Raw genomic sequence first — 14,691 nt, forward strand, 5'->3', positions numbered from 1 at the left:
GGTACCACTAGAGTGACTTTGTATCAAATGAAAGGTTAAGATTCAGATTTGTCACATGCACAGTACTAAGGCAGTACTACGATACGACTTATCCAAATTGTGCAAAAATGAAGATTGTGCAAAAAATAAACCAAAATAATAATAATAAAGCAAAATAAATAAAATAAAGTACAGTGCTTAAAAACAAAAAAGTATTCTGGAAGGTATAGGGGAGGGACAGCAATAGACATATTGTACAGTACACTGGTGCAAAGCAGAGTGATGGTAGTGCAGTAGTACTGCAATAACAGCAGATGTGTGATATAGATGTGTAATACAAATGTGTGTGATTGAGTATATGTGGGGTGTGTGTTTGCATGTGAGGTGTGTGTATATCAGTGGCGGCTGCTGGTCTGTCAAAGAGGGGAACCTCATTGTCAGCTTACATCATAAAATTTGTCAATGTATTTATATGTAAATTCAGATATGTAAAATGGTCATAACAGTCCCTAGTTGCACAAGCATTTCATTTATTATTAATGTTTGTAAACAAAAATATCATCAAAAATTTCAAGAAGCACATAGAACTTTTATTATTAACCCCTTAACGCCCGAATTTATATAGCTGTATATAAAAAAAATGTTTTGTGTGTTTTTGCCTTTAAGTAGATGGTAAATAATGTTGAGATTATTAATTTCACTTTTGCACAAAAACTAAATAGTAATATTGGGTATTCTGGTAATGACTTTATGTTATAATGTTATAATAATAATGATGGTATGTTGCAAATTTGCGACAACAGGCATACAGGTCAATTTGGTAAGTTGCATATTTGAGTCAGAGATTGTAGCATATATGCGACGATGGGCGTTAAGGGGTTAAACATACATAACAGAGCCCGAATGTTTCCTGACAGTTTCATGCATCTGTTGCCAAGGACCTAGACAGTCGCCTTGCCAAGGCCAGCAGTTCTTTTGGTCGACTCTCTAAGAAAGTCTGGCAGAATCATGCACTGCGCCTTTCCACAAAAGTGCAGGCCTACAGAGCCATTGTGATCCCTACCCTCCTGTATGGAGCTGAAACCTGGGTTCTGTATCGCCAGCAGATCAGATTACTGGAACGCTTTCATCAGCGTTGTCTCCGAAACATCTTCGGGTTCAAGTGGCAGGACTACGTCTCAAATGACAGCCAAATTGCCCAGCATGGAGTCTATTATACTCAAACAACAGCTTCGTTGGGCAGGTCACGTAGCCAGGATGGATGATACACGCATGCCGAAATTAATTCTCTTTGGCGAGCTCAAGGAAGGGAGACGAAACCAAGGGGCCCCCAAAAAGCGCTATAAGGACCAGCTGAAGAAACAGCTCTCCCTTGCAGGCATTCAGCATCAGTCATGGCAGCATCTAGCTACAGATAGACTCAGCTGGTGTTCCAGCATCAAATCCGCCAGCCTGAAGTTTGAGGCAGAAAGAAGTGAGGCCTCACGCCAGAAGCGTCAAAGACAGAAAGAGCGGGCAGCAACACAAGCCCAGCCTACTCAAGTGTTCATTTGCCCCAAGTGTAACAGGTCTTGTGCATCCCGCATCTGACTTTTCAGCCACCAGAGGGCTTGTAGAAAATAAACTTAAAAAAAAAAAAAAAAAAGGCCTTCCCACTATCCTCGCAAGTGAGGAAACTGCCAACAACAACAATTGTAAAGTGCATTGAACATCTGATGCAGATGGAAAAGTGCTATATAAATGCAGTCCATTTACCATAGTTATCGCCAGTTAGGGTCAACGAAGAATTACACAGACGTGAAAAATTGGAAAAATGCTCCAATCATGTTGAGAAATATACTCCATTATTATCACTTTACCAAGGTGTTGTGATAATAATGCAAATAACATGCTGTTGTCGTGCGGTATTCATTTTCTGAGTCCTTCCATCCATGCCGTCGCCCGCAATGACAGATATTCGCCCTCGTCTAACTCAGGCGAATATCTGTCATTTTGGGTGACTGGACATGAACGTCGGGCCTCTGAAAATAAATACCGCCCTCCAAAAGATGTTATTGTATTATTATTTGTCTGATTGTAACGGTTCCAAAAAGGTAAAAACAGCAAAAATATGGTGATGAAGGTCAGTTTCAGTTTGTAGAGGGGTCAAAAGTTAAAGTTGCTCCAATTTTGGTAAGAAGTGATGGAAATTATTGGATGAGTTAATAGGGTTTTAAAAAGAAATAGTTTTTACCATTTGTCATGATTAATTATCACATTACAGGGTAACATGTATCATATATAATAGAATCCAATTAACCTTATCTGACCTTTACTTTGGAGACCAAGCGTCCAGTCAGTAGTTGCCCGTTCACTATCAGGGAATTCATATGTATGAGTCCATCAGCAGCTAGAGGTTCTGATATGTTTCATTTACAGCAGGCACTGTGTGAAGCATTTAGCACACAATGTGACAGTAAATTACTCTGTTAAATTTGCATTGCAGTAAATGAAAAATATTCATGTCATACATTATCATGTCATCATCTATGTCATACATAGATGTGTCCTACAACAATAAGATGTAGCAGCAGTAATTTTTCTTTGAGCAGTAGGCCGTTCCTTCTCTTATAGGTTTTACGTCATACATATTGCTCTCTGAGAAGCACTCGAGACTTTGTAGAGTTTCACTTTCTGCCCAAAGACCATCATTGCATCTGGATAATGTGATAATACCCGGTTTACACCGAGCCCACAACCAAGTTGCGATCGGAAAAGGGCCTCTTCTCACAGTCACTCTCACTGACTCCCACTGGGGTTGCAGGCTGGTCACACTGGGTCTCCATGGTCGGACAAAAGATCCCTCTTGGTCACCATCACTCCCCATTGGTCTCCAACAGGTGTGCGAGTGTATTGAACTGTTGAAAACACTTGCACAAGTTGTACGACCAGTTACCAGATACATGGGTCTCATAATCAGTCTTGATACACTGTTACATCTCGACTCACTCTGAAGTTGATCCTGTGGGTCATCATAGACTCTCAATTGATTCTGCATGGGGCTGGATTAATGATCACGGATATTAACATATTTTACACTTGCACAATTTGGTCGCAATGCAAGCTAAGATATGTCATCTGGTTGCAAACTGGCATTGTTTAATTGAAAAGATGTTCCTACTAGTTTGGCTAGCGGGGAATTCTCCTTTGGCTGACCACATAGAGTCTTGGTCTCGAGTGCGAGCAATCTCATGTTTGAAACCCACCGCCATCGCTGCCTTAAAGATATGTCATCTGGTTACAAACTGGCGTTGTTTAATTGAAAAGATGTTCCTACTAGCTTGGCTAGTGGGGAATTCTCCTTTGGCTGACCAGATAGAGTCTTGGTCTCGAGTGCGAGCAATCTGGTGTTTGAATCCCACCGCTGCCATAAAGATAAGTCACCCGGTTGCATATGCAACAGCTAAAATATCTGCGATGTGCTTGTCAGTCTTTGCAGAGTGGTACTCTGGTGGTGTGGGTGCAGTGCAGCAAACCAGGATCCAGATCTGTGAGTAGGACAGTGACACCAACGAGACACTACTCCGCCGACCTGAGAGTCGTCAGAACATTAATTCTTCATCTCTGTGCTTTGCAGACTTGAAAGAAGAGTGCAAATACCTAGTTGACTCACTGTTTTTGTTCTCTTCGAGGTGAACGAGTCTGTTGAGGTTTTGATAGAAAATGTCAATGACAACCCTCCAAACTTTGCACAAAACCACTACATTCTAGAAGTAAATGAGGTGAGCAGCACCTATGTGCACAACTGCAGTTTTAATTTATGTGACAAGTTATTATTATTTGCCAGTAATACTTTTCATGTATTATAGCTGGTCTGTTCAGACACCTACATTCAAATAAAATAACGTATTACAACTTTGCATGTTTAAAGTTTGAGAGGATGATGAATATGCGTTTTGTCTCCTGCAGCTTTTGCCACTGAACTCCAGTGTTGGACTGATAGCAGCTACAGACGTTGATTCAGAGCCACTGTATTATCGCTTGGAGCCTCCAACAGTAAGATCCTGTTTAATTAACAGCAACAGCAATGTTGCTGACGTTGGCACCAGGATAGTTTGACTATTGCTTTATTTTGTGTCCTACAGTTACCATAATTTGTTTTGTAAATTCATTAGATTTCCTGGAGTTGACTGTGCAATTTGGTACCAAGTAGTACTTACAATTAAATGTTATTTCCAGCATCCAATAATGTCTTTTTAAATTGTAAAGTTTATCAAATATTTGATTTAAACGGCACTCGCTGGAGCCCATATTGTACTTCTACTGAGGTTCAACAATCCTTTCAACAATGTATACTTATCTGGTGCTCCTTAGTAAAAGGCACATGGCAGCCCACCTGGAGTTTGCCAAAATGCACCTGGAGGACTCTCAGACCGTGAGAAATAAAATTCTCTGGTCTGATGATACAAAGACAGAACTTTGTGGTGTGAATGCCAGGCATCATGTTTGGAGGAAACCAGGCACCATCCCTACAGTGAACCATGTTGGTGGCAGTATGTCCAGAAGGACAACCATCTCTGCAGCAATCCACCAATCAGGCCTGTATAGTAAAGTGGTTAGAAGGAAGCTAATTTTGAACTTCTCGAAATTAGCGCCACGCTCAGAGATCAACTTCAACTCAACTTTCAACTTTTTTTTTTATATAGCGCCAAATCACAACAAACAGTTGCCCCAAGGCGCTTTATATTGTAAGGCAAGGCCATACAATAATTATGAAAAACCCCAACGGTCAAAACGACCCCCTGTGAGCAAGCACTTGGCTACAGTGGGAAGGAAAAACTCCCTTTTAACAGGAAGAAACCTCCAGCAGAACCAGGCTCAGGGAGGGGCAGTCTTCTGCTGAGACTGGTTGGGGCTGAGGGAAAGAACCAGGAAAAAGACATGCTGTGGAGGGGAGCAGAGATCGATCACTAATGATTAAATGCAGAGTGATGCATACAGAGCAAAAAGAGAAAGAAACAGTGCATCATGGGAACCCCCCCACAGTCTACGTCTAAAGCAGCATAACCAAGGGATGGTCCAGGGTCACCTGATCCAGCCCTAACTATAAGCCTTAGCGAAAAGGAAAGTTTTAAGCCTAATCTTAAAAGTAGAGAGGGTATCTGTCTCCCTGATCTGAATTGGGAGCTGGTTCCACAGGAGAGGAGCCTGAAAGCTGAAGGCTCTGCCTCCCATTCTACTCTTACAAACCCTAGGAACTACAAGTAAGCCTGCAGTCTGAGAGCGAAGCGCTCTATTGGGGTGATATGGTACTACGAGGTCCCTAAGATAAGATGGGACCTGATTATTCAAAACCTTATAAGTAAGAAGAAGAATTTTAAATTCTATTCTAGAATTAACAGGAAGCCAATGAAGAGAGGCCAACACGGGTGAGATATGCTCTCTCCTGCTAGTCCCCGTCAGTACTCTAGCTGCAGCATTTTGAATTAACTGAAGGCTTTTTAGGGAACTTTTAGGACAACCTGATAATAATGAATTACAATAGTCCAGCCTAGAGGAAATAAATGCATGAATTAGTTTTTCAGCATCACTCTGAGACAAGACCTTTCTGATTTTAGAGATATTGCGTAAATGCAAAAAGGCAGTCCTACATATTTGTTTAATATGCGCTTTGAATGACATATCCTGATCAAAAATGACTCCAAGATTTCTCACAGTATTACTAGAGGTCAGGGTAATGCCATCCAGAGTAAGGATCTGGTTAGACACCATGCTTCTAAGATTTGTGGGGCCAAGTACAATAACTTCAGTTTTATCTGAGTTTAAAAGCAGGAAATTAGAGGTCATCCATGTCTTTATGTCTGTAAGAGAATCCTGCAGTTTAGCTAGTTTAGTTTAGATGAGCCTCGTTAGCCAAATAGTCTGCCTCTAAGAGCCACTATTCTCCCACGTTTGTTGAATACCTCAACTCATACCCCCCCACCACCACCACCACCAAAAAAAAAAAAAACATGCTACGTGGCTCATTATTCATTGTTCATTATTCGGTGGAAGCAGGCCTTTACTTACTATGCCAGCAAAAAAATGTTAGTGGACTGAAAGTTGGCGGAACTAAATTTAGTGGAAGCTAATTGGTCCGCTGATGGTTTTCAAAGTTAGCTGAAAAGCTAATCTGCTAACAGAAAGCTAGTTTTGCTAATTAGTGGTTAGCAAATTAGCAAAACTGTTCCCACCATTGTTTTTACCAAAACTGGGTCAACTTTAACTTTTTACCCTGTACAAACTGAAATGGACCTTTCTCCCCATTTTTGCTATTTTTTTTTTTTACCTCAGAATTCAGTCATAGATGGTCTAAACTATACCTTTTTGAAATCTTTATGATCAGACAAATAATATGGAATACCTTTCAATATGATTGGAGCATTTTTACATTTTCACCCGGGTAATTCAACTGGCTGCCAATTGAAAATTCCAGTGGACACTCTGCTTTTTCAAACGAGTGATGTCTAAGGAGTATTTGTGTCAAATTTGGTGCTTGCATCACCATTTGAGGTATTCCTCTGTAAACATTCTTTTATCTGCTGCACTAATTGTCATTCTGTATATATAATATCTTTAAATTTTGTCCGTTTGTTGTCAGGAAAAATATTTTCGACTGGAAAGCATGAACTCCCCAAACTTACTTGTAAAAAGCATTTTGGACTATGATGTTGTACAAAAGATTTCACTGGTTTTACACGTACAGGTACAGACATAACTTAAAAACATTTCTCATACACACTCCAGGCTGGGAGGAGCTGTTGTTGTATTTGAAATGTGTCACATGTTCCAGGACACGTTCAATGGGTCAGCCTCCAACAAACCCTTCTTCACGTCTGTGGCCACCATCACAGTGCACGTGAAGGATATTGATAACCGACCACCGTGGTTTCAGCCTTGTATGAGGACAAACCTTGGACTTGCCAAACTTTGTGTCAGCACAGGCTACAGGGGCAAAGTCAATCTGACCGAGAAAGAGGTGAGTCTTTATGCCACGCCTAGAAGAACCCGTCTGTGAGATAAAACCACTTGTATTTGGGTTTGACTGACCATCTGGAAATCTAAACAACCACTGAGTTCATTTCATTCCTATTTGATGTGGTGGAATTCCATTTCAGACATGACTGAATAAGAATATGACATCATTAAGTTCCTCGGACGCCCATCATATCAGATTCTTCAGATTTCTGAAGATGGCTCTCAGAAAATGATTTTTTTTTTTCAGCTGTTTGGACTATATCTGAAGAAATGTTTGGTCAATTTCTTAGATATTTGTTATGATAGTAAATAACTGTGACATGATGTGTATTTTGAAAGAGGCCAGAGTGTAATTTTTATTTTGCCTCTGTACGCCACTACACCAGGGGTGACATGAAGCAATCAAACTTTTGAAAAACAGAGACAAAAACTGAAATTGAATATAAATGAAATGCACCAGAGGGCTGAGTCACACTCGACACACCACAATATAAACATACAAGCAAATATATTCATGTCTGTAGTGGTGTTTTGTTGACCATGTGCGACTTCATCATATGACTTATGGGTGAGTTCATGTTAAAGTCATTCATACCAATCAATCATAAATATTTTGCTAATCAATATATGTTTGCAATCATTCATCTAGTCTTCTTTGTTGTTGAGATATACGAAAAAGTGTATTTTTGACCATGTTTTCCTTCACTTTGATCTTTGAGCAAACAACTCCAAAATCTAATGATCCATGAAGCTTCTTGTTTGTTGAAATGTACAACAAAAAAAGTGTTTCTGACCATTTTTCTTGACCTTCACCTTGGACCAAACTCCTCCAAATTCTAATGACCTCTAGATATCTATCTGAGTAACATACCCACCAAGTTTGATGGAAATCCATCCAGCCATTTTTTTTTTTTTTTTTATCTTGTTATCTTGCATGTTAGGGTAGTGCAAGACATGTACAAGAATAGTGTGACAGTGGTGAGCTGCGCAGTAGGACGAATGACAGACTCATTCAAGGTGGGATAACACCAAGGATCAGCTCTGAGTCCTTTTTTGTTCGCAATGGTGATGGACAGGTTGACAGATGAGATAAGACAGGAGTCCCCATGGACTATGATGTTTGCAGTTGACATTGTGATCTGAGAGCAAGTTGAGTCTAGTTTGGAGAGGTGGAGATATGCTCTGGAGAGAAGGGGAATGAAAGTCAGTAGGAGCAAGACTGAGTACATGTGTGTGAATGAGGGGGAACCCAGTGGAATAGTGCAGTTACAAGGAGTAGAAGTGGTGAAAGTAGATGAGTTTAAATACTTGGGGTCAACTGTTCAAAGTAATGGAGAGTGTGGTAGAGAGGTGAAGAAGAGAGTGCAGGCAGGGTGGAGTGGGTGGAGAAAGGTGGTAGGAGTGATTTGTGACTGAAGAATAACAGCAAGAGTGAAGGGGAAAGTTTACAAGACAGTAGTGAGACCAGCTATGCTGTACAGCTTAGAGATGGTGGCACTAACAAAAAGACAGGAGGCGGAGCTGAAGATGTTGAGAATCTCTTTGGGAGTGACGAGGATGGACAGAATCAGGAATGAAAATATCAGAGGGACAGCTCAGGTGGGACGGTTTGGAGACAAAGCCAGAGAGGCGAGATTGAGATGGTTTGGACATGTGTAGAGGAGGGACCCAGGGTATATAGGGAGAAGGATGCTGAGGATGGAGCCACCAAGCAGGAGAAGAAGAGGGAGGCCAAAGAGGAGGTTTATGGATGTGCTGAGGGAGGACATGCAGGTGGTTGGTGTGACAGAGGAAGATACAGAGGACAGGTTGAGATGGATACGATTGATCTGCTGTGGCGACACCTAACGGGAGCAGCCGAAAGAAAAAGAAGAATCTTGTCCAGACATATAGACACACACACACACACACACACACACACACACACACACACACACACACACACACACACACACACACACACACACACACACACACACACACACACACACACACACACACACACACCAGTGAAAACTAGTTGCCACTTCTTCAACATGCAGGCTAGTATGTGCAATTTTAAATACGTGCTATTTTTCACACACTGTTGCATTGTCATTATGTGCAGGTGATGGACATCATCTCCTGATTTGCAGATTGTGTTGCCTCTTAAATACTGCAGATGGTGTCAAGAATTTGAGTTAATATTTCACCCTGTGTGTAGTTTTCCCTGCAACTACAAGCCTGTCTGTGGCAAATGTCATGTTCTGATTTATACAAATGTTTGTGGAGAATTGATGCATGATGATTTAAATCTACAGGAAGGTCCGTTAGCTCTGGAGCCAGGCCCCGTGTTTGCAAGAGACGGCGACAAGAACAGGAGCGAGCAGATCAGCTACAGAATCCTCAGAGGTTTGAACCCGTTTGTTTATGTGTATGCAGTGACTGTTTAATTGTCATTCAGGGCATTAAAGGAATCTTATTTTAAATTGATTTATTTATTTATCAGAAAACCTGTCCCTGTTACTGTTAAATATATTTTGAGTTTCATGGAAATTCAGTAAGGTATATCTTATATATTATATTCCAGTTCTAAGGTGGAACTATGCCAGTATACAAAGGTAAAGTATATCTAAATATCTAAAAAGGAAGAGTAAAATAGGAGAGTAGAAAAGAGTAGAGTAGAACTGCTTAGGTGCCTGGTCTTGAGAACCAGGGATGGTAGGTTTTTTCATTATAAAAATCCTCAAACTGCTATCATTCTATGTATGTGCACATAGAAATCCTCCTATAAGCAACATTTCAGTACAGAACAGAGTTTGTTTTAGATGTATGTGACATATGTTACAGAAGTGAGTATCTATGCTCCTGCTGAGACAAACCACAAGAGTCTCTGAGAGAAAGATGGAGATGCGCCATTTCTAAAGAAAGAAGGGGCGTAGCCATCAGTACGCCTTTCTATGTAATGTAACAGGAACAAAAAAGGATCTTTTTTTGGAACAATGTTTTCCTTAAGAATACATTACTTGAGTGTCTGAAGAATTTTTTTTTTCGACAAGCAATAATATCTATTTTGAAGGCACCTGCTAATCTACAGTACTGTGCAAAAGGGTGCACAGTACAAGGTTACTTATTACTTAAAGTTACTTATTGGGTGCTGAGCACGAGGGTGCTTAAGACTATATATATACAGTGGTCCTTTGTTTATCACGGGAGTTACGTTCTAAAAATAACCCGCGATAAGCGAAATCTGCGAAGTAGTCAGCGTTATTTTTTACAATTATCATAGACGTTTTAAGGCTATAAAACCCCTCACTACACACTTTATACACTTTTCTCAAACAGGCATTAACATTTTCTCACTTTTCTGTTGTGTGTAAACACTCTCAAAGTTCAAACCTTAGTAGAAAATAAGACCAACCTGTTTTCAGGCCCAAACATTTGTTTGAGAAATAAAAATAGAACATTTTCCTTTAAATAATTATGATGGTTTTTAAATTTATATATATATATATATATATATATATATATATATATATATATATATGAAATTTCTCAAATTAAAAATAAACTAAAAGTTACAAACAATAATGGATGGCTGAAGTAAATAATAAATACTGGAAGTTAGTGAGTGTGGTATGTGCAACAAGATATGTAAATTTCCTGTAATCTAAAGCCTGTGTGACTGATGCCTCATTTAAAAAATATATCATTGTTTTATTTCCAGGCAATGAAGGTAATATTTTACATATTGATGAAGAAACTGGCAACATCACCATGACCAAGGCTGCTGATGTTATTGGCCCCATAACTCTGACTGTCCTGGTAAAATAAATAATCGACTTTGTCCTGTCATTTTTATGCAAAATACATAAAGAAAAAAGTTGTGATGTCAACAGATCTAAAATTAAAATTATGTAAATAGTTTTTGGTCTCTTCAGGCATCACAGGTGACCAACAGGGATCAGTTTGCAGTGACGCTGGTGACCATCGAGGTGATGAAGAAGAGCAGGAACCCCCCTCGCTTTGAGAAGGAGCGTTACGAGGGTTTTATCTACACTAACTCTGTACCTGAGAGCATGATCCTCCGGGACCACAGCTCCAACCGACCCTTCAGGGTCCGAGCACGCGATGAAGACTTTGCAAATGTGAGAGTGGAAACTTCCCCCGTCATCCATTTCCCCTGTTTTACTTTGAACACGTACAGACAGGCCCGACGAGAACAATATCAGCACTTTCTCAGTGAAGACAGCCAATAGGAACAAAGTGTGATGGGGGGGGAGGGGGGCAAAATGATCAGAAGTGCTGAAAAAGCAAAACTTTACTGTCTATGAAAGAAATGTGTCATAGATCAAAAGAGTGAGTCACTGTTTTTCATATTATATTTCATGTCGCCGTCATTAAATGGCAAAGCTCCTCACCATCTCACCATGTCATTTAGGTCCTTCAGACTTTTTCAGTATCAGTTTTGATTATTCAGGGTAGAGCAGTTTTCTTCTTTTCAAAGATCCAAATATTTTTACATGTAATTTACACATTAAATAGTCACCGACTGACCTCAAGGGCTGTCAAGGTGCACGCCACCTCTCAGGTTAGCGCTTCCGGTTTCAGTGTCAGCCGTCCACTGAACTCGCGCGAGATCTCATTTATTAGTGTGAGATCTCCTCTATTAGCACGAGATTTCCTCTATTGTCACTCCAGGAAGAGTTCAACATTTGGCATTTCCAGTTTCAGTATCAACCGTCCACTGAATTCGTGCGAGATCTCCTTTATTCGTGTGAGATCTCCTTTATTAGCGTGAAATCTCCTCTACTGTCACTCCAGGAAGAGTTCAACATTTGCCATTTCCGGTTTCAATATCAACTGTCCACTGAACTGCATGGTGCTCCATAAATTACAGTAGTGCTCATTTAGAGGTTAAGCCCAAAATATCATACCAAAAAAAAAAAAAAAAAGAGACAGAGAGAAGGTGATGTTGTTCAAAACAATAATAACTTTCCTGTTTGCTATTTGCTTCAGTTTAGAAGTCCCACAGGCCCTGAGGCCCGTTGGTGCCAGTGGTTATGCCTGTATTCCATCCTGTGAAGTGGGCAAGATCCAGACTCAAGCTGAACTGACTTCCCCATCCAAGGCTGATCCCCATTTACAGCTGGGTGGACTGACACAGTGTAGATTAAGTGTCCTATCTAAGCACCCACACAGGTAGTGCGTGTGGGAATTGAACCCAGGTCGACATATTGGTTGCCCAGCTACTTAACCACTGAGCTACCTGCTCTTTGAGTATTGCAAAAATAAATATGCACCCCTCTAAACCCTTTCACAAAGTTTACTCATGCACTGATCAGCAGTCACAGTAAATACAGACGGTAAATAGTCAGGATTTGATGAGTGTGTTTGTAAAACACACTCACCTTGCTCAGTCTGGAGCTGAGGAGATGCGGTGTTCTCCTGTCAGGTGGTGTTAGGCTCTCTGGAAATTCTCAGCAGTAGAATCCATTCTTGAACTCTGTTATAGTAATCATCCCACTTAAAGTACGTATTTACTATAAATGACCGCCTGTACACTCCACCTCACTGACTGACCACATTTGTGCTTTTGTGCACAGCTTATTAAAAGTGTGCATTGTCCAGATTCTTTCTTTTTTGTGGCACATGACAACATTTTCCATTGTCATTTGTTCAAATTATGGCCTGGCCAATAAACAATCCATGCTGGTCTGCACGTGTGTCATTGCATGTGTCGATGTAAGTCACGTGATCACAGCGAAAATGGCTTGTTCCCAGAACACCTTGCAGTATTAAAAGTGAAGTTATGAATTAAAAATAGAAATACACAGTTGATTCCAGTGAAATCATAAGAGATTAGTGTTAGGTTAATTATGACAGGTTTCTTTGTTTATACTCGTTTACGACTGGGTTTAATCAGTGAAGTGTCCTTTTAAAACAGACAAAGAAAGTTACTTATTGACTTTGACGATGACTTCACAAAGGTTCCTTTGGATTAGTTCACCTGTTCTTACCACCTACTGCCTGTCAGTAATAAAAATAATAATAATAGCAATAATAAAAAGAACATGAGCCGCTGCAGAAAATAAATTTGGGACTTTGCGTTTCTCTGTATCCGCGAGGTGCTTCAGTGTTGACATCAGTGCAGAATGTTTTATTGGTACATGGGTGAAGGTACTTCTGACAACACTCTGCATTTGCCTGATAATATTTGAGAAGGTGAAAGTTATTATTCTTGTGCAATGTTGAGTTTCAGACACACTGAGGGGAAAAAAGCTCATTAAATGTGATGAATTACTGTTGCCATTTGACAAAAACTGTGTTATCACAGACCTGAAAAGGTGCAGCATTGTAGTCTGTCGTTGCAGTCGCAGAAGACTGAAAGTAGTGCTGATATGCTGATATATTCATTGCTGTGTGTGTGTGTGTGTGTGTGTGTGTGTGTGGTGTGTGTGTGTGGTGTGTGTGTGTGTGTGTGTGTGTGTGTGTGTGTGTGTGTGTGTGAGATCAGGGTGTGAATCCAGATGTGAAGTATGACGTCCAGTACAGCAGTTATGTCAACGTGACCTCAGAGGGTTTTGTAATCCTTAAGAGAGCTGTGAAGACGGAGTCGTTCGCACTTCAGGTGCCTGACATTCATACATTTGGCTTCCATCACATACAGTGTCAACATGTTTTTACTGTCAGTTCTTGAAGTTTCCACAGCTGTAAAATGTACATATTTTAAATTCTGTGTGCAGCTCAGAGCAGTGGACACGACAACGGGAGAGATCGGCACAGCAGCGCTCTCTGTTCAGGTCATACCTGGTAAATATCTATGGACCTGACTGTGATCACTCATATTTCCAGTGACTGTAGATAAATGAAATAGGGGGAAAAGTAAGTTTTTCTAAGGATTTTCTTCAAGAGGTGACATTTCACCTGGAGTTTGCCATTGGAGACTTGAGCCTAAATCTGATCTGTTTTCTTGCATTAAAATCATTCTCATTTCCACATTGGGGGAGGTGATGGTCTAGTGGTTAAGGCGTTGGGTTTGAGACCAGAAGATCCTCGGTTCAAATCCCCACCTGACTGGAAAATCACTAAGGGCCCTTGGGCAAGGTCCTTAATCCCCTAGTTGCTCCCGGTGTGTAGTGAGTACCCCTGACATCAGGGTGAATGTGAGGCATAATTGTAATATAATAAGCGCTTTGAGTGTCTGATGCAGATGGAAAAGCGCTATATAAATGCAGTCCATTTACCATTTCACAGTGGAAACAGTGTCTGATGGTGCAACAGACAAACGTTTACAGCCACAGAAGCCTGTAACTGCAGTCACTTTGCTTTTGATAACTGCCTACTTCAGATTTACCATACAGTACCATACTGTTTTTACCTGAGGCCATCAAATATGGCCATCGGGTATTGCGAAGGCTTTGCTTCCGTCCATCCGTCTGTCTGTGCTCAGTATAACTCCAGTCCTGTTACTGCCAAAGTCTTCAAATTCACAGGGGACATTCTTGGGACACAGACCTTGAACAAGTTCAAAGATGGCTAACCTTGACCTATTTTAAGAGGTTAAAAAGTCACATTCTGTTTCAATTTTTTCCGTTTTGTTTTGGAGTAGCGGGACTGACAGCCAACTGTGACATCAGTGGCTGGTCTCTCCAAAACCTGCTTTGTTTTGTGTGTTTATATATGTCTCTCATATATTATGTAAAGTTAGTGAGAAATAAACATTTCTAAAACCCA

The 14,691-nt window shown here is 40.5% G+C and overlaps 1 protein-coding gene across 2 annotated transcripts in view; it reads left to right on the forward strand.

The window, feature by feature from the left end:
• Nucleotides 1–14,691, forward strand: part of cdhr5a (cadherin-related family member 5a) — a 44,938-nt gene that overhangs the window by 25,996 nt on the left and 4,251 nt on the right. For both annotated transcript variants that reach the window (XM_034193989.1, XM_034193982.1), the window contains exons 3-12: nt 3,449–3,508; nt 3,651–3,740; nt 3,928–4,014; nt 6,599–6,703; nt 6,791–6,976; nt 9,276–9,366; nt 10,682–10,779; nt 10,896–11,102; nt 13,472–13,585; nt 13,701–13,767. In XM_034193989.1, the coding sequence (XP_034049880.1) occupies nt 3,449–3,508; nt 3,651–3,740; nt 3,928–4,014; nt 6,599–6,703; nt 6,791–6,976; nt 9,276–9,366; nt 10,682–10,779; nt 10,896–11,102; nt 13,472–13,585; nt 13,701–13,767 (1,105 nt within the window). The remainder of the gene's footprint in view (nt 1–3,448; nt 3,509–3,650; nt 3,741–3,927; nt 4,015–6,598; nt 6,704–6,790; nt 6,977–9,275; nt 9,367–10,681; nt 10,780–10,895; nt 11,103–13,471; nt 13,586–13,700; nt 13,768–14,691) is intronic.

Source organism: Thalassophryne amazonica, chromosome 2 (genome assembly GCF_902500255.1).
Source record: "Thalassophryne amazonica chromosome 2, fThaAma1.1, whole genome shotgun sequence".
Taxonomy (NCBI): Eukaryota; Metazoa; Chordata; class Actinopteri; order Batrachoidiformes; family Batrachoididae; genus Thalassophryne; species Thalassophryne amazonica.